The 21,250-nt window shown below is 47.2% G+C and overlaps 1 protein-coding gene across 1 annotated transcript in view; it reads left to right on the top strand.

The window, feature by feature from the left end:
- MGAT4B (alpha-1,3-mannosyl-glycoprotein 4-beta-N-acetylglucosaminyltransferase B) overlaps window positions 1-21,250 on the top strand; it is a 52,342-nt gene that overhangs the window by 20,859 nt on the left and 10,233 nt on the right. The window contains exons 2-5 of the mRNA XM_054389277.1: window positions 15,623-15,802; window positions 16,498-16,638; window positions 17,527-17,660; window positions 20,545-20,591. Coding sequence (XP_054245252.1) covers window positions 15,623-15,802; window positions 16,498-16,638; window positions 17,527-17,660; window positions 20,545-20,591 — 502 coding nt within the window. The remainder of the gene's footprint in view (window positions 1-15,622; window positions 15,803-16,497; window positions 16,639-17,526; window positions 17,661-20,544; window positions 20,592-21,250) is intronic.

The following is a 21,250-nucleotide window of genomic DNA, read 5'->3' as shown; positions in this document are numbered from 1 at the left end:
ATAGTTGCAACACTTTTTTTTTTTTTTTTTAGGACTTTGTCCTAATAATTACATCTGTGAAGATCTGCTGGGATGGGTTATCCCACAGGCAGGATTATGCCCTTAAATGGAAAATAAGCTGCTGCAACAGCCAAAGTTGGGGAAAAAAAATATTGTTGTGGGAAAACTTAAGTTGCTGGATGTTGCATGGATGATTCCATGTTGTGGAGCTGCAAGATCAAGAAATGCTTGTTGGTGTGAAGAGGAAATGCTTGTGTCTTCTAAAGTGCTTGCTGCCTTTATTTTGTTTTAATTGCTGTGAAAATAGGAAAACACTGCTCTAATAAAATACCCCTAATGCACCCTCTGTAGAACGGATGGGAGGCGTGAGAAAACATCTGAGGGAGATGGGGAAGCCAGTCTTGCTTTGTCAGCTCTTCAAATTATTTGCTGGCTCCTGCTCTTTCCCTTTTTCTCCCCAAGCTGGGGGTGGGTGGTGCAGGTCCTCCCCAGGCTGCCCGGCCGCTTCCCTGGGCCCACTGCCTCTCAGCCAGCGATTTGGGCTAAATAATCCAATTAAGCTTTGCAGCTTATATAATGCTCTTGGCTTGAGGCAGCAGCCGGACTGATGAGGATACAAAACACATCTGGAAATAGTGTTCTAAACATACCACCATGGCTGGAGCCAAAAAGGTTTGGACAGATTTGCTCATACGCACAAGATAGCCTTTGAAGAGTAGGACGTGTGCCTATGGTCTCCTTGCTGAAGGAGTTGAAAGTAGAAAATGCTCCTAGCCAGATGCTGTTGCCCTGGCTGGGAAGCTTAATTGGCTTTCCTCCTCTCCCTTCACCTTTGGAAGATCATCTGGCTCTTCGTCTTATAGCTCTGGAGGATCAGCCAGTCCCTGTAAGGATGGTGATCAGAAAACCACTCGTATTTCAAAGGTGGGAAGTATCTCCAGCATCATTTAGTCTGACTTATTATCTGGTACCCATCACAGGAGTTATTTCAACTGAAATGTAACTCGGGGTGTAACTAGAACACAGCTCCAAAGAAACAGTTGAGGGTGTTTTCTGAGAATTCATCATAACACTGGCAATTTATGCTGATGGTTAAGCACACTTACTATTAAAACATGGGCATTTTACATCAGCTTGAGGGCTGGGGAGAAAGAAGAACTTGACAATTCTGTATTTCAAGTGGTGTACCCAGCACAGCCTAGACAAGTAGCAGTGCAGGTTTTAGAACTCTCAGTCTGTTCTGTTGATCTCCATTACTCTCAGTAGGGAAGTGGTAGGCATTAGCAGCAGAGTGAATTTCCCTTTGTGTGCAGTGATGTGCTCTCATAGTCTGAAGGTAAGGAATTTATTTGTCTTTGCAGGTGTGTGAGGCTGGTTTAGCACTCTCATCCTGCCCATTCCTGGGCGCTTGCACGACTGCCAGCACCTTCCAAACCTGGGCTAGGGAAGGGCTGCAGGAATACAGAACCACAGAATCACAGAATGTTAGGGGTTGGAAGGGACCTTGAAAGATCATCCAGTCCACCCCCCCTGTCAGAGCAGGGTCACCTAGAGCAGATCACCCAGGAATGCACCCAGGTAGGTTTTGAGTATCTCCAGAGAAGGAGACTCCACAACCCCTCTGGGCAGCCTATAAATAGCATCCCCCCAAAAGCTGATGTGCCATACACACAGAGCTGCCAGGCTTGTCTTTGGGAAAACATATACAGGGAATTAGCTGCAGTCAGTGTGCTCTGGCTGGGTGGCAAATGAGTGGTGCCAGGGCTACAGGGATGCCAGAGGTGATTTGGTAGAAGGGGATTGTTCCAGTCCCTCTGGGCACAGCAATGCAACTCTGTGGCATTCTGACACTGGCTTGGTGCTTGAAGTGGTCTCGTCACTCCCAGGCAATACCCAGGGTTAGGTACCAGGGTAAACCCCACAGTACCAAGGAGTGGGTGCAGGGCACTGGGCAGCTCTGCTTGTGGCTGTCCCAGTCTGCACCAACATAGGGCTAATAACCACTGAACCCACGCTGGTGGCATCTAAGATCCCTTTGATGTCATTGCACTAGCAAGGTTTACTCTGGCTTGTTATGGAAAACTTAATACTTTTCCAGTGTACAGATTTACAAGGCTGTCAGAATGTCTCTGCTCTCACCAGGCTTCGGACATAGCCGTGGGATTCTTTTAGGATTATATTCACAGTCATAAATCCCTACATCCAAAGTGATGATCTTATAGTTTATATATTGAAGTTTTTCCCATGGTCATAAAACTAAGTAATGAGTTCCCCAAAGGAAGCTGTGTAGCTTGAACCACTCCTCCCAGCCCATGACAGTGTTGGATCTCATTGCATTGCTTCTCTTCAGACACAGATTTGCTGGAGATGATGACACAGCTCTACCTCCACTTCTTCCACGTTGCTGCTGTATCTGACAGACTGGCTGCCCTCTCTTGATGTTTTATCCCTAAAGAGGAGGAAAATTGGATTAGATTTTTCACAGCAAGGCATAGCAGTGATCATGGGTAACGAACTGGATCTATGCATGGGAAGCTTTGGGAAGCTGGGTGCAGGATAAGTTATTAACAGGGACTCATCCCAGGTGATTTGCTTTATGGACACCTCCTAAGGGCACTCCAAAGGCTAAACATTTCTTCATGTGCTCAGATGACAGCTTTTAGTGCTTGGCAGCCTGGGTGGCCGGTGAGAGACCATCTCCAAAGCATTGTTTGGATGCCCCGGAGTACAGAAATGGCCTCTCAGGCACTACAGTCCAACAGTAAAACTCTTTGTCCAGAGGGAACAGGGGCTCGAATTGAGCTCTAACTGCTTGTGCTGCAAGTATTAAGGACAGTTTCCATCAGGGTGAGTCAAGCTGCTTTTTTTCCCCACGCCATGCTGAGCCTTGCTCCCCCATGGTGGGATTTTCCCTGGGTTTTGGCCTCCTGGCACCCCTGGGGCAGCCAGACGGCAGTGAGTGGGGTCAGGCCCTGCACTCTCTCACTCCTACTGGTGTCCTCTGCTGTGATTTCTTGCAGTTTAACTCCTTCAGAACGAGCTGTGGCTTTGCTCAGCTGTGCTTGGGCTTCGTCTTATGTGAAAGCCATTTCTGTCCTCTGCCTTCACCCAGCAGCTGTGGCCCCTCCAGAGCTCTGTGCTCTCTCTCATCTTCCCCTCACACCTCCCTGAGTTTAAAAACGTCTGGGCTCGTGGTCTGAGTATCTCAGCAAATCCTCCTGTCCCAGTATAAAGCTGACTGACTGATTGATTTCATCCTGAAGAGCAGCTGGGGATCATAGAATCAGAATGGTTTAGGTTGGCAGGAGCTTTTAAAGGTCATCTAGCCAAACCCCCTCTACAGTGAGATCTTCAACTAGATCAGGTTGCCCAGAGCCCAGTCCAATCTGACTTGGAAATTTCCAGAGATGGGACATCTACCACCTCTCTGGGCAACATGTTGGACCTACCCAGCTCCCTGGGTAGCCTATTGACAACCACTGGATGGCAGGACACTGCTGGGGGAGCCATGGCTGGATGCTGCAGCACTTTGGTCTCCAGACAGCCCAATTCAACATCCTGTGCATGCTCCTGTGAGGATGTACGTCTGCACTGGTGCTTGAAATGCAACTGTTTAGTCATTGAAAACTCTCTCCATGGGCTCTGATGCTGTTGGGCACAGGTCTTGGGTTGCCAGAAGGAGAGACGGGCTCTTCTCCTTGCAGCAGGCAGCCCTTGCATCTCACATTCTCCTTGCAGCACCTAAACATGTCAAACTGAATCTCTTTGTAACATAGCTTCCCTCTGGGTGGAAAATCTGGAAAACTGAGCCCCAGCAGCCCACATAGCAATTAGCATTACCTTATATATGCCACCAGTAAAGGTAACGGTGTGTGAAACCCTGAGAAGCCAAATGCATGTAAATAGATGTGTTGGAGGGAAATGGGAGGCCTGAGCTGCACATCTCCGCTCACAGCAAGCATCAAGTTTGCTCTGCCAGGACCAAACACTTTAGGAATAGTCATGAAATTAAGCATAAATACCATGGTCTTGTGGTCCCAGACAATGGGAAGCCTACCTAATTTTGGAGGTGGTAAGCAGCATTCTGTAAGGCTTGGATGCATTGTCTTGAAGCCATTAGATAACGCTACCATTGCAAGAAAGCAAAAGCTCTGGGGATGTGGTTTCACAACCCATTTAAGCAGCTCTCTGTTTGGGCTCTTGTCCAAAAGGGCATCCTGGTTCCCATGTGCTTCCTTTGCAGCACTGGCTCAGTAGTATCTGGCCAAAAATGAAGCCTACAACAAGGATGTTTCATTTTCCAGCTGGATCAGTCCATGGATATGGTGGACTGTGGGGTTGCAGGGTTGTTGGTGCTGTCCAAAAGAGGCACAGTGCAGGGAGCACCCTGCACGTTTTGGCAAGCCTGGCTTGAGATCACTAGAAGTCACCCTGCCCGGAGCTTGGCTCGGGTGAGTAGGAGCTGCCAGTAACATTGCTGAACAGCAGCTTGTTGAGAAGCTTTCAGGCATCATTTAATAATCAGCCAAAGGTCTTAGCAGTAGGACACCCTTGTAGTCAGCATCCTCCTCCTCCCCCAGCTGTTTATTTTTTACCCTTGAAATGTCCTGCAACCCCCCACCTTGTGCTGTGCCATCGCATCTGTAGTGCCTCACAGCAGAGCTGGGCTGCTGGAATAATGCTGCTGCTGCTGTTGCTGCTGTTGCTGCTGCTGTTGCTGCTGTTGCTGCTGCTGCTGCTACTGCTGGCACAGGGCTGGCAGATAGGCAGCTGAGCTGCTGTCGTGTGTGGGACCCAGCTCTGGGCTAGTCCCTGTGGTTTTGAATAGGGAACAGTTTACATTACTGCAGGTTGCTGTTGCTGGCAAGTGGGGAACTCCATCTTGCTTGTCCTTCCAGTGAGGTGTTTTCTGCAGGGGGAGAAAAATGAGGATTTTTCTCTTTTATTGCAGTCTAAAGCAGGCTGGTGTGGTTTTGTGGGAGGGAGTGTTGGCATCAGCTGATAACTCTTTTTCATGTTTTCTTAGCTGCTGAATGAGAAAAGGGAGAAGTGGGTCTTCCTACTCTTCTTAGCAGTATGTTTTTCTTCCCAGGAATTATCCTAGCCTATAAAATGAAACAAGAGCCCTCAGATAGCATCAACCCTTATAGCTGGTCTTAGAGTGCTCTTTAATGGCAATGTCTTGTTTTTCTCTGGAGAGAAGAAAATGTACCCCATTAAGTGCTCATGTTACAAGCCCTGCACCCTGGGGGATAAATATTTCAAATATTAATGCTGAGTAATTTTTAAAAGGTTCTGGATGCATTTTATTTTAAGCATCCTGCAAATTATTTAAGACTTCTGAACCAAAATGCAATTCAGATCAGCTCATCCCATGATCAGTGTGTGGTGATTTTAAAAGTCTGCTTCTCCCCACCAGCAGAGCTGTGGGGCTTTGGTACAATAGGGAAGGTGTCTTCTGTCGGCTGCTGCGGATCTGCAGGTAGACAGGATGCACAATTTGCATAGATAGCAGGGCAAAGGGAATGCTCTAAATATCCTTTCACTCTAAGACAGCCACATGCATTGCAAATGAGTTACTCTTTTGGAAAAAGAAGTCAAACCTGACTTGTGCTGAAGTTCTCAGCTATTAACATCAGTAGAGCCAGGGACTCCAGCCAGAACTTCTGTGATTTCCTTGATATCCCTCTGACTTGGTACATCGCTCTAACTTTTCCATATGTGTTTTCTGATTTATACTTCATTTTGCTGTTGTAAATTTCTTTCATCCCCCTCAGCCATGCCAAAAGCTACATATGTTATTGATTAAACATGTTCCCCCTGTTCCAGGATCTCGGCTGTTCTGAGGCTGGTGCTAACTTCAGTGGAAGGCCGAGCACGGTGGTCGATCCGCGCAAGGAGATGCAGGAAAAAAAACCTCCCGCCACTTATTGCTGCTGATCAATAAGTTGCCCATCAATTTGTGAAGTGGAACTGCTTTCTTTCCACCTGCCCCTGCTGCATCTCTCCTGAGATGAGCTGAGCTTGTCCATCAGCTGTGAAGTCCATCAGCTGTGAAGTCCTGGTGGCTCATGGTCGCTTGTTGTGGGGGGATGATGATGATGATGTTGGAGTTCAGTAATGTTGGGAGGAGGATTAACACAAATTTCATCTCTTCACAGGCAATTAGTGACAGCTGCTGCAGGGAAAGGGCATGATGATTAACACAGTGACCTTTGCAAAGATCAGCTTCCCTTCTTGGGGGGGGTTCCTTTCCGATGGACTTGCAAGCCATCAGCAGCCGGCATAGCGTGGGATGCGTTGGGTGCTCTGGGGTTTGGCAGAAGAAGGTCTCTCTTTCATTATTAACATAATTAGGTTGTAATAAAAGGGGATTTCCTGTTAGCTCTGAGGCATCAGCTCTGCTTCACAATTTTCTCCTTTAAAGCTCTAGAGTTGGGTCTTGCCAGCACCCATGGGGACATGGTCCTGTGTGCTCCAGTCATCAGCTGTTTCTTCACGGTTGTCCTGGTTCATGAGATTTTACTTACTGGCTTTGGTGGTCAGTGAGAGAACAAGGCAAAAGGGAAAGAAATCCAGTCTGGAGGTTTGCAGGTGGTAAGAACCAAGCAAATCCAACTTGGGTTTTTATTGCATGTGATGGTTTGCAATCTAACATGAAGCTGACAGCCACAAGTGACAAGTAAAATACCACATGGCATGGCCAGTGCCAGGACTGATGTGCTGGACCTCTATGATAGGCAGATGAGGCTGCTGCAGGTTCCTGCAAGTGCATTTTCAACACAGGAGAGCAACACACTTTGTGCTCTGGGTCTGTTACCTCTGCCTTTAGGTGCATCCAAGAGCATTTTCCCTGCCCATGCCACAGAAGGATGTTGCATTAGGCAACTGCATCTTCTTTTTGACCACATACAGGTTGGCTCAGTCAGGACTCGCCATGTGTGCAAGCTCCCAGTCTTCCCCATTCCTCTTTTTCCCCCCTTTATTTCCACCCCTCACCCAGGCTTTCCTGTGTGATGTCCTCACTTAATAATCCTGTAGAGCTGTAATTAATGACCCATGATTTCTGTAATGCTGTATTTTTTTCACTTTCAGCATGTTTTTATTCCACAATCAAATAAAGAGTATTAAAAAAGACACACTAAGAACAAAGCCTTTGCTCTCCATTTGAGAGAAAAATGCTTGGAAAGCTGTATTCCTGCTGCACAGGTAAATAATTAGATTGCTAACGAATTAGTTTTGCTTTGAAGAAGAAAGCTGCACTGTTCCTCCTTGTTGTGAGGAGAGACACAGAAATCTGGAATCTTTCTCCCAAGAAACAGGGGAAAAAGGGAACTGCCAGTCTGGAAGAGGTTTGGAACCACTGGCAGGGCAGTGATTTACCCCACCTTGGTCTCAGCCCCATCTCGTGGTGTCTTGTCTCTGTGCTTGCTGCAGCTTCTAGCCCTTTAATGTTCTTTATATTCCTTGTTTCAGTGTTTTTCTATGGCCCACAGAAATAATAGACTTTCCCTGTGCAACACATTTCATTTTCTCAGTTTCAGATTAATATTTGAGCTGAATGGTTAGTTACTCCTGTATTTTGAGACAAGGTGAATGGAAGCCTGTGATATATTTTCATTATATCACTCTGGTTTACATGCTTTTCATCATGAGCCCTATTATTATGCCCACCCTGAGATGAATTATCTCATTATTATTTTTTCTTTCCTCACAGAGCAGAGTGTTTTTCAGGCCTTTGATCATTCTCATCACCCTCTTCTAAAGCGCCTTTTAAACCTGTAATGATACTTTTTTTTTTTTTTAGATGAGGTGAAAACTATTCTGGGATTAGGCAGCATTATTTTTACAATGTTCTAATCTTCATACTATTATTTCCTCTCCTGTTCATTAAGCCAACAAACATCTTGTTTGCCTCCCTCTCCATCCCCCAGGTTGTTTTTCTTTCACTGGATTGCTGCAGCAGCATCAAGACACTGATGGCTCTTGGTCTCCTTCCTAGTTAATGTAGTGAAAAATACCTTGATTCCCCCTGATTAATTTGCACCTCTCAGGTTTGGTGTTAATTTGACATTCTCCAGCCTTTTTCTCCTGGTCATCTGCTTCTTTTCTGGCTTTGACAAACTTATCTCTAGGTCAGCTCTCTATTTGGCTACTTCACAAATTCATCTCCTTCTCCAGATCCTCAGGCAGTAGGCTTAATACCAGTCCCTATGGCTTCCTCTGGTTAACCTTTTGCTGTGATGAAAATTCACTATTTAATTTCACCCTTGTTCCCCTCCTTAGCTGTCTTCCAGCAAAATGAGTTGCCACCTGCTTTCTGCCTCTTGTTAAATCCCTTGAAAAGGGTTGATCAGACCCCAGGGAAAATCAGGACTAGTTCCTCCCGCAGAAGCTGATGGTGGTTTATACCTGCTGGGGATTTCTGTGCCTGTCAGTGCTTTTGTTGGTGCACTGGAAGACTCAGGGGACTGGCAGTGATCTCAGAGCTCTTTGTATGGTTCAGTGTGATTCACCCAGGGAGCTACACTGCAGAAAAGGGATCCCAAACCTGCTCTGCAAGTACCTGAGAGTGGTGTGACAGCTTCTGCTGCCTTCTCTGCTCTGATCTGAGATATTTTAGGCAGCAGTGATGGACATCACTGCTTGCTTTCCTAATTGCTGAGTTTCTATATCCTTGCTTTGGAGCCTGCATCCCTCCTGCAGCTCCTTGGGGAGTGCTTTGGCTCTGGGTGCAGGCACCCCTACAACTTGTTCTCCTCTTTGAAAGGGGGATCATAATGTTTGCCATCCATGTGTGGCTCACCATGCTCATAACAGGAAATCTACTCCTCGCCATCCTTGAAAACTTGCTACTTAGGACATTAAAAGTTAAAAACAAACAAATAAACAAAAAACAACCCAAACTTTAATTTTTGTTGTTGTTGTTGCTGAAGGATCTCTGTGAATGTCTGAACTGTAAATGTCTCAACTGCAAACAGTTGGTCCTACTTTGGAATAATAAGGTGCAAGGGATATGTGTTTTCCTCTCTCCTTCTAAGGACATATGTGCTGAGACAACATTAAGCTCCAGCGAGGAGTCGTGCAACAGGAATATGATTAAAACCTACTGCTGCAAAAGGAAGGAATGGTGACTTCAGGGTACCTCTATTCCCTGGGTAGAGCCCATCAGTGAGGAGATGCATTGCATTTCTATTTCATTGCACAGAGCTGTGGAAGGTTGAAGTGCTGTTAAATACACCACAGGCTCTTATTAAATGGCTATATTAAGAAAACACCCCCCCCACCCAGACTGCAGCCAGTGGAAGCAGTGGCTTTGTTTGAGGATCATTTTTTCAGACAAGCTGACTTTTAATAAGCCTCTTGTGCCAGCTGCTGTGTTAGCTCAGCCTGATGGTGCTAGGCTGGGATGCTCATGCCCAGCAGCTGACCCAGGTGCAGCCCAAGAACTGCCATGGCACTGGGCTGAGTGGCCTGGTAGGTGCTGGCTGTGAAGGGTTGCTCCTGCTGCTATTGCCAGCACCTTTTACTAGGTATGGAGGCTGGCTACTGGTTTTTGCAACATGTTAGAGACCTGCAGAATGGTGCTGCCTGCACTCAGGATGGTGCTTGAGCACAGGCTCTAAGTTGTGGGGCAGTAATGGCACCAAGATGTGCATTGGGGTGATGGTGGCATTGAAACACATCACTCAGGTGCAGTTCAGGATAGCACACACTGTATGTAGGGACTGGACTGGGGGATAAACATGGTCTATCTTCTATAAGCTATTTTGAGGGCTGCTTTGGCTGCCCATGGCTGTTATGGTGACTCTGGGGCTTGTCCCATCAGTACCAGTGCCACCACCACTGGGAAATCCACATGCCACATCCTTCCTTCCCTGGTCCCTGCCCTTCCTGCTGCTCTCTGCACCTACAGCTGTTCTCTTAATAATAATGATCATTCTACTGGTCCTAAAAACCTCTGCTTTCCATGTTTTGTTTTGTTGGGGTATTTTTTTGTCCATGTGTTAACTACCAATTACAACATTGATATCATGAAGAAACTTGGAAAAGTTTCTTTAGCTTACCATAAAGAAGCTCAAGGTCTATTTTTATAAGCAGCAGCTAGAACATGTCTGGTCTGAGTCAGTATCCAGGTGGTTTGGGACACAGTGGAGCTGTAAATGCCACACGATGTTTGCTGAATAAAGCACCCTGTTTGCTGTCTGGCAAGGCCATGGCTGAAATGCTCTTCCTTTCTTTCTGTGGGGATGAATCAGCCCCCAGCAGAGTAACTGCAAGTGATGAAGCCTTTTGGGAGGTTCACCCTGCCAGGTAACATCACTCCCTGAAATCTGGCCTTGACTGTGTTGGATTTGCTGCTTGGCATATCTTGGTGCTCAGTTCCTTAGGGCAAACCAAGTCCTCGGTGGCTGCACATATCCTAAGGTGGCAAAAGATGAATCTAAGACTGAGAACAATGATCTGCTGGCTTGTGGAAGGGGAGGTGATGTATATCTCATCTTGCTTGTCTTACAGGAGCACAGTTAGAGCTTCTTTGGATTGGAAGGAAAAAGCCTGCTGGATCTTCATCCTGCCTGGCAATGGCAGTGACTTTTGGGGTGTGTTTTGGACGCTGAAGTATCATCCCTTTTTCTTTCTGCTGCTTGAGACAATGTTTGTACTGTCACAACTTACCTCTAGCTCCACAGACCCCAGCAGAGTTGCTTCCCTGGGGCTTTTGGGGGCTACTTTGGGGGTTTGTTTTTGGTGGCTCTCTAGGACTGGTCTCTTCCTTCTACAGCCAAATAAGTGAAGGGCAGTGTTGTGCTGTTAATGGGATAAAGTGTTTCTTGTAGAGTTACTGCTGCTTTCTGTGTACCTGTGCAAAGTGCCTGACCTCTCTGTGCTGCATTAGCTGTCACATTGCCATGTAAAGCAGGACTAAGGTTTTTGACATCCCAGGGGCTGGATTTAATTTGCTGGTATGACGTAGTAACTCCTTCTATCCATTTCAAGAGTCTGGTGAAATTCTGTTAGCCAAATACCTAATGAATGCTGTGATTCAATCAGGGCAAATCTAGAGCGTAACATGCCAACATTACAGAAATCATTAAACATCAAAACCAAGTCCCTAATCACCAATTGAGTCCAGGAGTGCCTGCAAGTGCCTGGGGACAAAGTGAGATGTGGGCAGCCCAGGCGCCTGGCTGGGCCGGGGACAGTGCTGGGCTGGGATGGCTCAGCAGCTTGGCTCCCCATGCTTCACTGGCTGGAGTTTTGGACAGCAGATGCTGTAGCCTAAGGAGGGGTTGTTGCTGTGCTCTGGAGTCCTCCCAGGCCCTTGCAAGTCCTAGAGCAGGGAATGGTTATTAATTAAAAAGGTGTTTTAAATAAAATGAAGAAGCACAGTCAGTGCAGAGAAGTTTTGTGGAGACAAGTGAGTTTCTGCTCCAGCTCCATCTGTGCTGTGAACTGGGGGCCACACTTTATTCCAGCTGGTTTGGCTCTGGGAACTCTTGTGGCTGACAGGTTAAAAGGTGCAGTTGAGCTCTTGAGGCCAAGATTTTCTGAAGATAAACGGTTGGGAGGTTTGGGGGTTGTTTTTAGTTTTTACACAAAGTCTCTTGAAAGTCTTCCTAATGAGAAGCAAATCCAGCTAGCAAAGTCTTTGCAGTGGCTTTTGAAAAGATTGAATTGGAGAGAAATCTTTGGCTTTGGCCACCGGTCTGCTCTGCTGGGAGAGGTTATCTGCAGAGAACAAAACCAAAAGTAATTGGTCCTGAAATATGGACGTGTTTAAAATGCACCACAGGCTCCCTGGGAGGTTGGAGTGTGATTTGAAAGACTAATGCAGAATACAGAATGATAGCATCCCTGACTGTGGATGTAGATACAGATATATGGATGACCATGTCAGATTTCAAGGTGGGGGTTTTATCAGCACTGATCTGATTTTGTGCCCATCTGCTGGTTCAGGATCAGATTAGGTATTTTGCTTTCACTCAGAAACTGACAGTGGATAAACAGAGTGGACACAGATGTTCCAGCCCTCATCTCTGCTAGCAAACATAGTTTGCACTTAATGGTCACTTAAAGGAGAATGAAGCCACAGAATTCTCCATTACTGAGAAATACTTCTTATTAAAAGGATTCTGTCTTGGATGGAAAAAAAAAAAAAAAACTTTGGGAAGCTGCAGGTCAGCTCTGCAGAGCCCACATAAGGCACCTAGGAAGCAGCCTGTGAGCCCCACCAGTGTGTGCCCATCCACTCTGCACCACTGCTTGCCAGCTGCTGGGAGAGGAGCCCCATCAAGCCATGCCTGCCTGCTGCTTCACCAGCAGTTCACAGCATCACTCAGCAAACCCAGCACAGGGATCTCAGCTGGAGAACCCAGCTGAAAAAAATGGCTGGGCACAGCCAGGGCAGGAGAAGGCAGCAGAGAGGGGAGATGTCAGTCAGTGAGTGATGCTCAGCCAGATGCTTCCTACAGCCACTGTCCTTCTGCTACAGGCTGCTCCCCACCTCCAGGGACACACCCCGAGATCTGAGATCTGCTCTGGTGAGCTCAGGGATGGACAGATGGCAGCCAGTGCCCAGCTGTGCCCAGCGCTGCTGTCCCTGGCCTGCAGAGAGGCAGCTTGTAGGAAACTGCTGGATGCAGACATGGAGCTGAGCAGCCAGAGGCCACTGAGTGCAAATATTAGACCTGGCAGGGTGAGGTGGGCACTGGGCATGCACAATGTGTGCTGCAAGGACTGCAAGTCTGAGAGGTTTTTGGTCTCCCATGTCTGTCCTGCAGACCATCAACCTAACGCTGAATTTCTTTCTTTATTAAACCAGTCTATTTTAAGCCCAAAGCAAAGTGCTATCTCTCAAGAAAAAGTAAGCTGAGACTATTTTTTTTTTAATATAGTTATAGCTAGGAGTTTTTGTCCTGCAGTGCTTGGAGATATTTTAAGAGCTCTGCTGTCTTCTGTTGGGAAGTAAGACAATAAACATATAGATGGGGAGTGCTGCTGCTTTGAAAGGTAAGTAAAGGGTCTGTGCTGAACTGACACTAGCTGAAGAATTTGTTCAGCCTAATTAGCAACAAATCACTTCTGTGTCCAACCTTGCTTGCAGAGATGGGAGCCAGTTTCCCCCATGCCTTATCCTCCACTGCCCTTTGTGGCTTTTCAGAGCCTTCCCTGGCTGGGCAGCCAAGAGTTCTGCAAGGATGACAGATCTGCATCCACGTGCCAGTGCAGACCAGCAAGTGCAAAGTGGCATTGCTGGAAATTCCTGGGAAACTGCATGCCAGTCCTGGGCTTTGTCTGGGACTGTTCAAGCTGTCATTGGAACTGGTCACAATCGATCAGCTTTTAAATTTCATGAAATTTTAATTAAAGGGTGGAAAGCCTACGAAGACAACATAGGACAAGAGCACTGGAAACAAATACAATTTCACTTCCAACCATTAGCTAGAAAAGCAGCAAATGGTTGACTGCACATCACCATTGCAGTCTAATGAAAAGTACAGCTCTTGGCTTTGGCAGGCAGGTCATTAGTGACTGAATAATCAGTGACATTTCCCTTCTAAATCTGCACAAACGAAATGCAGTGCTCTGGAAAAAGCCATTAAGTGTAAAGCCTGCCTTTACTCCACTCCAGGTATTGCAGAACAAGATCTAATGGCAGCCTTTGGCTGTGAGTTGGCTTTGAGAGCATCCCCAGGATCCTAACCCCCTCCTGTGCCCAGAGCCAAACGATCCCAGCCTTGCACAAGCACGTTCCTGCCACCACGTCGTGCAAAGACAGAAAGTGAGATTGGTTCCTTGCTGGTGTTCACAGATGTAGCCAGTAAAAGGCACAAGTAGGAAAACCTCTAATCTAGAGTACTGGGAGGTTGAAAGGAATATTCTTATGTCAGAGATATACCAGCAGGCAAAGGTCTGGCTCATCGTGGAGTCAGTTCACAGCCTGACAGCTCCTGTGAGTTCCCGTGGCAGGTCCCAAAGCTGGAGGCTCATCTGGTTTGCTGCAAGTACTCAGATGTTTGCTCGATGGCACGGCACAGGAAAGAGGAAGGACTGGTCTGGTTGGTGCCTGTCCCTCAGCTTTCTCTGAGTAACGTGTCAGGTGAGCAGGGGAATCAAATGGGTGTCACTTCCTCTGCTCCCTCCCCCTGTAGCAGGGCCTTTGAAAAGAATGCTGAAAGGTTAATAGGAGCCAGACTGCCTTGGGAGGGGCCCTGGTGCTGAAGCAGTGAATCGTGGAGAAGGGGCTTTTGGGGAAGATGTCCCATGGGCAAAACTTATCCTAGGCAAAGGCATTACTGGAAAGTGGACAGGAAAACACTGTTGTCTTGGAAACTCTGTGCTTTGGATCTGGATATGTCTGATCTTCAAAATTCTTTTTCTCTTTTTCTTTATGGACCCCAAAATAGAAGCTGTGGATGCAGTCAGTGTATCTTTTATCATGGGCTCTGATGTATATTTAGCCCTGTGCAGTGTTTTTGGTCATTAGCTTTCCTGGTTGTGTTTGGGCTAAGGGTCTACTATATCTGGTTTGGGTGTAGTCCTGTGAGCTACAGGCTCACTGCAAACACATGAGTGACCACAGATAAAAGTGTCTTTTTAATGAGTACTTTTCACTCATAATGGAGTAAAGAAACAGCCCAGGAATGTTCATTAATGGCTAACTGATTCCACTCCCAGCTTTTGTATAGTTAGTTCTGGCTGAAGGCTCTTGATGGTTTTATTGCTTCAAAAGGAGATGCTGACAAGATGTTGTTTCAAAATAAAATGCTCTATTACCCTGCCACAATTTATATTTTTATATATATATATAAAAATAACATTTACGATGCATCCTTAAAGGGTGTATCCAAACATTTGGGTTTATATAAGCATCCAGTCAGCTCTTGCTGTCCCCACCCTCATCTCACTGCACCCCCCCTTGCCAGCATCTCACTTTCCCTCAGTCGGGGGTCACCCAGGAGATGCTTTGCACCATCTGAAGAAGGCCTTTGAGATGCTGTCTGGGAGTTCTCCTGAATTACTCACTTGAATGACCTTTAATGGGTGCTCTTAAAACCCTTTCCTTTGTGTACCATAAGGAAACCAAAGCAAGGAGCAAGGTGGTTACAAATATTGATATTCCTTGTGTTTGTCATGGCCATCACCACCAGTGCTTTCAGTTCTTTTTCACTTGATTCCAGTTCCCCAATCTAGCAGTCACCATCTCATGCACCCAAGCTTCCAAACTTCTGGGGCCACAGGAAAACGCAGAGTATTTGATTTTAAAAACTAATGCCAGCAGCTGACTGCCCCTTTCCAAATACATGGTGAAGAAGAACCACCATGCAGCTTCGTTTGTGCTGCATGCTTTGGTCACAGAGAACCAGGTCACATTTCTGTATGACCCAGAAACCCGGGTTAAAGAGAAAAATGAGAGTAGCTTTTTAATTGTAGTTCTGCAAATCTAAACAGCCCCTCTCCAGCCTTCTCATTGAAGGGGGTATGCTGGACCACAGCTCCCTAAATCCACATTTGAAGAATTGTGGAGATGGAGGAGGAGTGAGTGATGGCCACTGCTTTTGTGCCTTGAAATCCTTCAGAGTGCAGAGGACAAAGCTCCTCTCTCTTTTTCCATCCACAGGTGACGTTGTGGACATCTACCAGCGGGAGTTCCTCGCCCTCCGCGACCGACTTCACGCAGCCGAGCAGGAGAGCCTGAAGCGCTCCAAGGAGCTCAACCTGGTGCTGGAGGAGATCAAGAGGGCAATCTCGGAGAAACAGGCCCTGAGGGATATAAACCGGACCTGGAGCAGCTTATCTGGTGAATACACAGAGAAGTTGAGGATCTCAGGCTGTTTTGAAGCAGTTGCTAATGAGGAGGTAGAGAGGTGTGTGTGCGTGTGCAGGGCTGCGGACAGGACGTGCTCTTCTCCCCCCCCCAGCGTGAGCAAATTGTGGACTTGGGAACTCTTAAACTCCTCTTTAATTAGAGGTCCATATGCATCATTAACCACTGAGATTTGCCTCTGCTGAGGATATTTGCCAATATCTTTGCTTGCTTTATGAGTTTGGGTTTTTTTTCCTTGCAAGTCATACGTGCCATTTCCTATGGCTCTTTGAATCCATATGGAAAACAGGTATCCCAGGAAAGGGGGGAGGAAGGAGGTAGGCTGGCTGAGCACCCCTTGCCAATATATTTGTTCTTTTTTTGTTCTTGTTTGTTTTTTTAAGTTGCTCAGTTGAAGAAAATTGGATCTCTACAGAAAGATCTGATTTGACCTTCATTTGATCTTCATTCTCCCTGCTCCTTCCCAAATATTTTGGGACTTCTTTGAGGCCCTCATGGCTCCTGCTGAACTTTAATTGGGTTTGTAGTGGCATGTTAAAGGTTGGCCTGATTTTTTTTATAACCCAGCAGTAGTCTCGGGTGGCCAGGCTGCTCTGAAAAGGCTTTTTTGCCTTGCAGTCTCTTCCTCCCTACTGTGCCTTGCAATTGATTCCCTTTTCCTTTTTAAGACGAAACCAAGTTAAAACTGTGGAATATCACCAACAAGAATGTGCTGCACCTTCCCACCATCTTCCATCATTTGCCACATTTGCTGTCAAAGGAGAACAGTCTGCAGCCAGCCGTGCATGTGGGACAGGGGCGCACTGGAGGTAAATGGGAATTAGTGCTGCTTCTGGTGCTCTTCCTCACCTTGGTGCCTGTCTCTCCCCTTTCCTCTGAGCCTGGCTGTGGTATGGATGTGAGCAGGACTGGAGGAACGGCTGCATGCATCATGCAAGCTTCCTTTTTATCGTTACACGTGGGGTGGGTAAGCGATGTCACACCTGTGAGACTACAGGGAACTGCTGTCTCTGCTCTTGACCAGCACTAAAATGTTCTTGATGCTTTTGCCAGATCTTTTTTGCTGCTTTTCGTCTCCAGAGTGCTCTAGACCTTGCCTAGAAGGTGGTCAGGTGAAAGGGTAGTTTACAGGCTGCTTCCTGGAGACTCTAACCTGTCTTAGGCAAATCCCATCTGGAACAGGACTTTGGTTACCATACAATTCCCCCCTGCTCCCAAATCTCAACCCAAAACCAAAGATCTGACTCTCTGCTCCTCCCAAACTGAGGTGCTTCTGGTCAGGGAAGGGGTTTGGAGAACAAGAGTGTTCTTGAAGTTGTCATTCACAGGCTAAACAGACCCTTAGGAAGGGGAGGGATTTTAAGTCTTTCCTTAGACTTTCAGGGAGAAAAGAAAGAGTTTAGGGGGAGGGATTTTAAGTCTTTCCTTAGACTTTCAGGGAGAAAAGAAAGAGTCTATCTGACAGCCATGGGTGCTTTGCCAGCCTGATAGCCTGGGGTGCTGCTGATTGGTACTGGGCAGGGGGACAGGAGTATGGGAACCCTGTGTAGCCCAGGAACTCTCACACCTGCTGATCAGTGCTGGTTTTTAATGGCAGAGCATGGCCCTGAGCAGGTGAACCATGAGACAGTCATGGGAGCAAAGTGCCTTGTCCTAGCACACCTCCCTCTCTAAAATCTCTGCATGGCCTTGGGCAGTGTCCATCGTGATGGGAATCCCCAGTGTGAAGCGGGAGGTGCACTCCTACCTCACCGACACCCTCAACTCCCTCATCTCAGAGCTCACGCAGCAGGAGAAGGAGGACTCTGTCATCGTCGTCCTCATCGCTGAGGTAAGACAGAGCTTTGCCTCTTTACCCCATTTCCCTCACCCCCATCCCACTGGCTGCCAAACTCCATGCCAAGAGGATGCCTGCCCACCTAGAGGCCAGCTCTGCTGCGTGCTGAGGCAGATAAGCCCAGCCTTAGGCTGCTGTCCAACCAGCATCATAGAATTATAGAATTATAGAATCATTTAGGTTGGAAAAGACCTTTAAGGTCATCGAGTCCAACTGTAAACCAAGTCCATTGCCAAGTCCACCAGTAGACCCTGTCCCTAGAGCTTTTAATATCTCCAGGGATGATGGTTCTACCCCTTTCCTGGGCAGCCTGATCCAGGGCTTGACAACTCTTTCCACAAAGAAATTTTTCCTAATATCCCACCTAAACCTTCCTGGCACAACTTGAGGCCATTTTCTCTCATCCTATCACTTGTAACTTGAGAGGAGACCAACACCCACCTCATTAGGTATGTCCTGCCCAAAATAAAACACTTGGCTGGACTAGAGAGGATCAGGATGTGAGCAGGCAAGTGTCACATTAGGAACAGCAGCACGTGTGTTTAGCTTTCTAACTTGTGATGCCTCTTGCAGGCTGCTTGAGTGGTTACTCCCAAAATGTTCTAGAGCAGCCCCATGGCTGTGTCTAGGGGAGCTCTCAGACCTCCTCAGGAAGCAGCTGAATTTCTCTATGTACCTGTAAGACAGCACTAACCCCTTCTCAAAGCCCAAAAGCCTGCTGATTTGCAGCTGAGACTAATATGTCTCTTCGTCCTGGTGTTTGGAGCCCAGAATTAGTTGCTGAATCCAAGGGCTAAAAGAGCCTTGATACATTAAGCTGCAAGAGCTGCTTTCATCTATGGGTTTAGATGGTTATTTTTCTCTGTGGCTTTCCCCTCAGGATTATTTACTTGAGCCTGAAGTGCATTTGTCTTAACTTGCAGAAATCTGGTGAGAAAGATAAACCTCAGTAGCATATTACTGGGAGCGGAACAAAGATAAATGTCTGGGTTTGATTCTTCATTTACCCATAATTTGATGTTTTGAGTAGCATTTGGCCTTTGGGTGCCTGGCTGGCATTTTGTACAAGGGGATGTGCACAGATGGGTGCAGCCCAAAGTGCCCAGGACAAGGTTCAGTCCTGGCTGTGTCATTTCCCTTTGAGCCAGGATAGGTTTGGTGGCTGTTTTCACAGCAGATAAGTTAAAAAACACAAGAGGTTTTAAGCAGCATCTCCTGTTTTGGACTGCAATAATTTTTAGATGGCTTGATAATGGGGTGGAGGCTGTGGTGGCAGCTCCTGACTTTCTGTGTGTACCTGTGAAGAGGAAAGTGAACAACATATAAATTAATTCTGCTACCATGAAGTGCAGAAGCACATGAGTCATATGCCAGTCCCAGTGATGATAGCTGTTGCAGGTCATCACTGTCCTCTCTTGCTAACCTGGCTCTGTAGCTACAATGTCCTCCATCCACACAAGTATCAACCACCTCTGTGCCTGCTCTGCCCCTTCCTGAAATGTTTCTCCATGTACCTGCACTTGGTGTTGCTTGTTAGGGCTCCTCAGGCACAGGATAAGGAATAAGCAGTGGGGAGGATGACTCCACTGTCACCTGGAGCTGCCATTGGGTAATCTGAAGTCTCAGGACAGTGAACAGAGCACCAAAATGTTTTTTTTTGGCATGGGGACCTCTCTTTTCCAAGTGCCACTACTGACCACTGTACATGGTGTCCATGACAGCCAGGCTGCCTAGGAGAGCCAAGGTCTCCTTGGCTGGTAGAGTGGAGCCCCAGGGTGAGCTGGCCAGTGTGGCTGTCACCAACCCACCATTTCAGTGACAGCTCAGAGCAGAGCTGTGTGTTTGCTCCCAAATCCAGGAACATCTTTCCTGCCTTTGTTTTTCCCATTGCTGTTTTCTTGGCAGCACCAGGGTAAGAAATCAGTCCAGCACCAGGAGCTTAAGCCCTGTTTGGGAAAGGGACCTTTTTTCTCTTGAGAAAACCCTCTCTTGTCACTGCTCCAGCCTGGAAGCTCTGTCCTCAGCTTGTGACACACATGCCTGGCGTCTCACTTCTCACCTCTACCCCGTGCCAAGCGCAGCCACAGCCGGTCCCAGCTTCTGCGATGCTGCGTCTGCAGATCTGCCTGGGACATGTGGCCCCGTGATCCCTCTGATCACCCAAAACAATGCCAGCACCAGGAAACAGGCACAGATTTTGCTCCTAGGTGTCCTGCCCTTTGTTCTTGGGTCTTGTTTTCCTGGTCACTGTGCAGATAGATGGTTTTTGTCTGGTGCCCGCCCATGTCTGCACTTATCTCCCCTGCAGATAGCAGCATGAGGAGCTGCTGACCTTCGCTTCCAAACTGTTATGGGTTGCCAGGCTGATTATGGAAGCAAACTGGGTTTTTTAGGAAGAAAAGTGTCAAAATGAACCTGAAATGAAAAATGCATGCTTATAAATAGACCCCTCTTTTTCACCAAAGGGGTAGAGTTCCCTTTCTGCCAAGAGTATTTGCTTGGATGGAAGCCAGTGTGGGTAGGAAAAAAATAAACAGCCCAGAGGTTAACACTTTGTGCAAACACTTGGCACTGGCAGAGACAGAAGTGCCAGGAGAGCTTGAGAGGAAGTTGTATGTGATCTTGAGTCCTTTGGGGTGGGTTTTGGGGTGTGATGCTTTGGGTTAACACTGGCCACCAAGAAGGGCTCCTGGGAGTCCATCAGCACGGTGAGAGTGGTTAAACTGGAGAAAAGGAGACATGAAGATGAATGAACATGGTGCAGAGGGGCTGACAGTACCCTTGGGGTGTTCTGAGAGTGATTTCTGAGCCATGGGGGTGTGGGGGGAGGCACAGGCTGAGGCTGAAGGATCTAACACTGTTTGTCTTTCGTTTTCAGACGGATCCACAGTACACAGCTGGAGTGGCAGAAAACATCAAAAACTTGTAAGCACTTCCAAATGACTACAGCAGTACAGTCTGTGCCTGTAGCAGGGCCAGGGAACAGCTTCATTAACGATCTTTTCTGCCTCGTTTTTCTGTTGTTATTTCTTCTGTTGTTTGGAGGTTTTTCTGCTCTTAATCTCTGAGCTGTCTCTACTATTGCCACTTCCACTTTCTACTTGCTCTAAAATGCATCCCATACCCAGCTTCCAGGAGGCTGCCCTGTGCTTGCAGTGTTTAACACACGCTGTCGTGCTGGTTGGTTTTGCTTTTTCTGTTCTGTGAGAGAAGACATTATTTAGATTCCCAACGATCCTGGCCATTGTTTCTGTGACTAGTGCAGCCCTCTACCCGCTCTGCAGAGTCAGAGCAACAGGGCAGTGTGGTAAGCACACCCAAGTGCTTCTGCCTTATTTTGCTTTAAAATCCGTCATCCATTTATCTTCCTGCTCCAGCCTGTTTGTTTTTCCCTTGTCCCAGGCACTAGTTAGGTTTGTCTGTCACGCCGGCTGCTGTTTATGTCCTGGAGTCTTAGTGGCTTTTGCAGCTTCGTCTGTGGCTGTTTAGGCAGAAGCTGGTGATGGATTATTAACCACGATCCAGTCCAGGCATTAACAGCATCAGAGCTCAGAGGCAAACGAAAAAAGGTGGCGAGGGAAGAG

The sequence above is a fragment of the Indicator indicator genome, chromosome 18 (assembly GCF_027791375.1).
Source record: "Indicator indicator isolate 239-I01 chromosome 18, UM_Iind_1.1, whole genome shotgun sequence".
Taxonomy (NCBI): domain Eukaryota; kingdom Metazoa; phylum Chordata; class Aves; order Piciformes; family Indicatoridae; genus Indicator; species Indicator indicator.
This window is presented reverse-complemented; position numbering and strand designations above follow the sequence as displayed.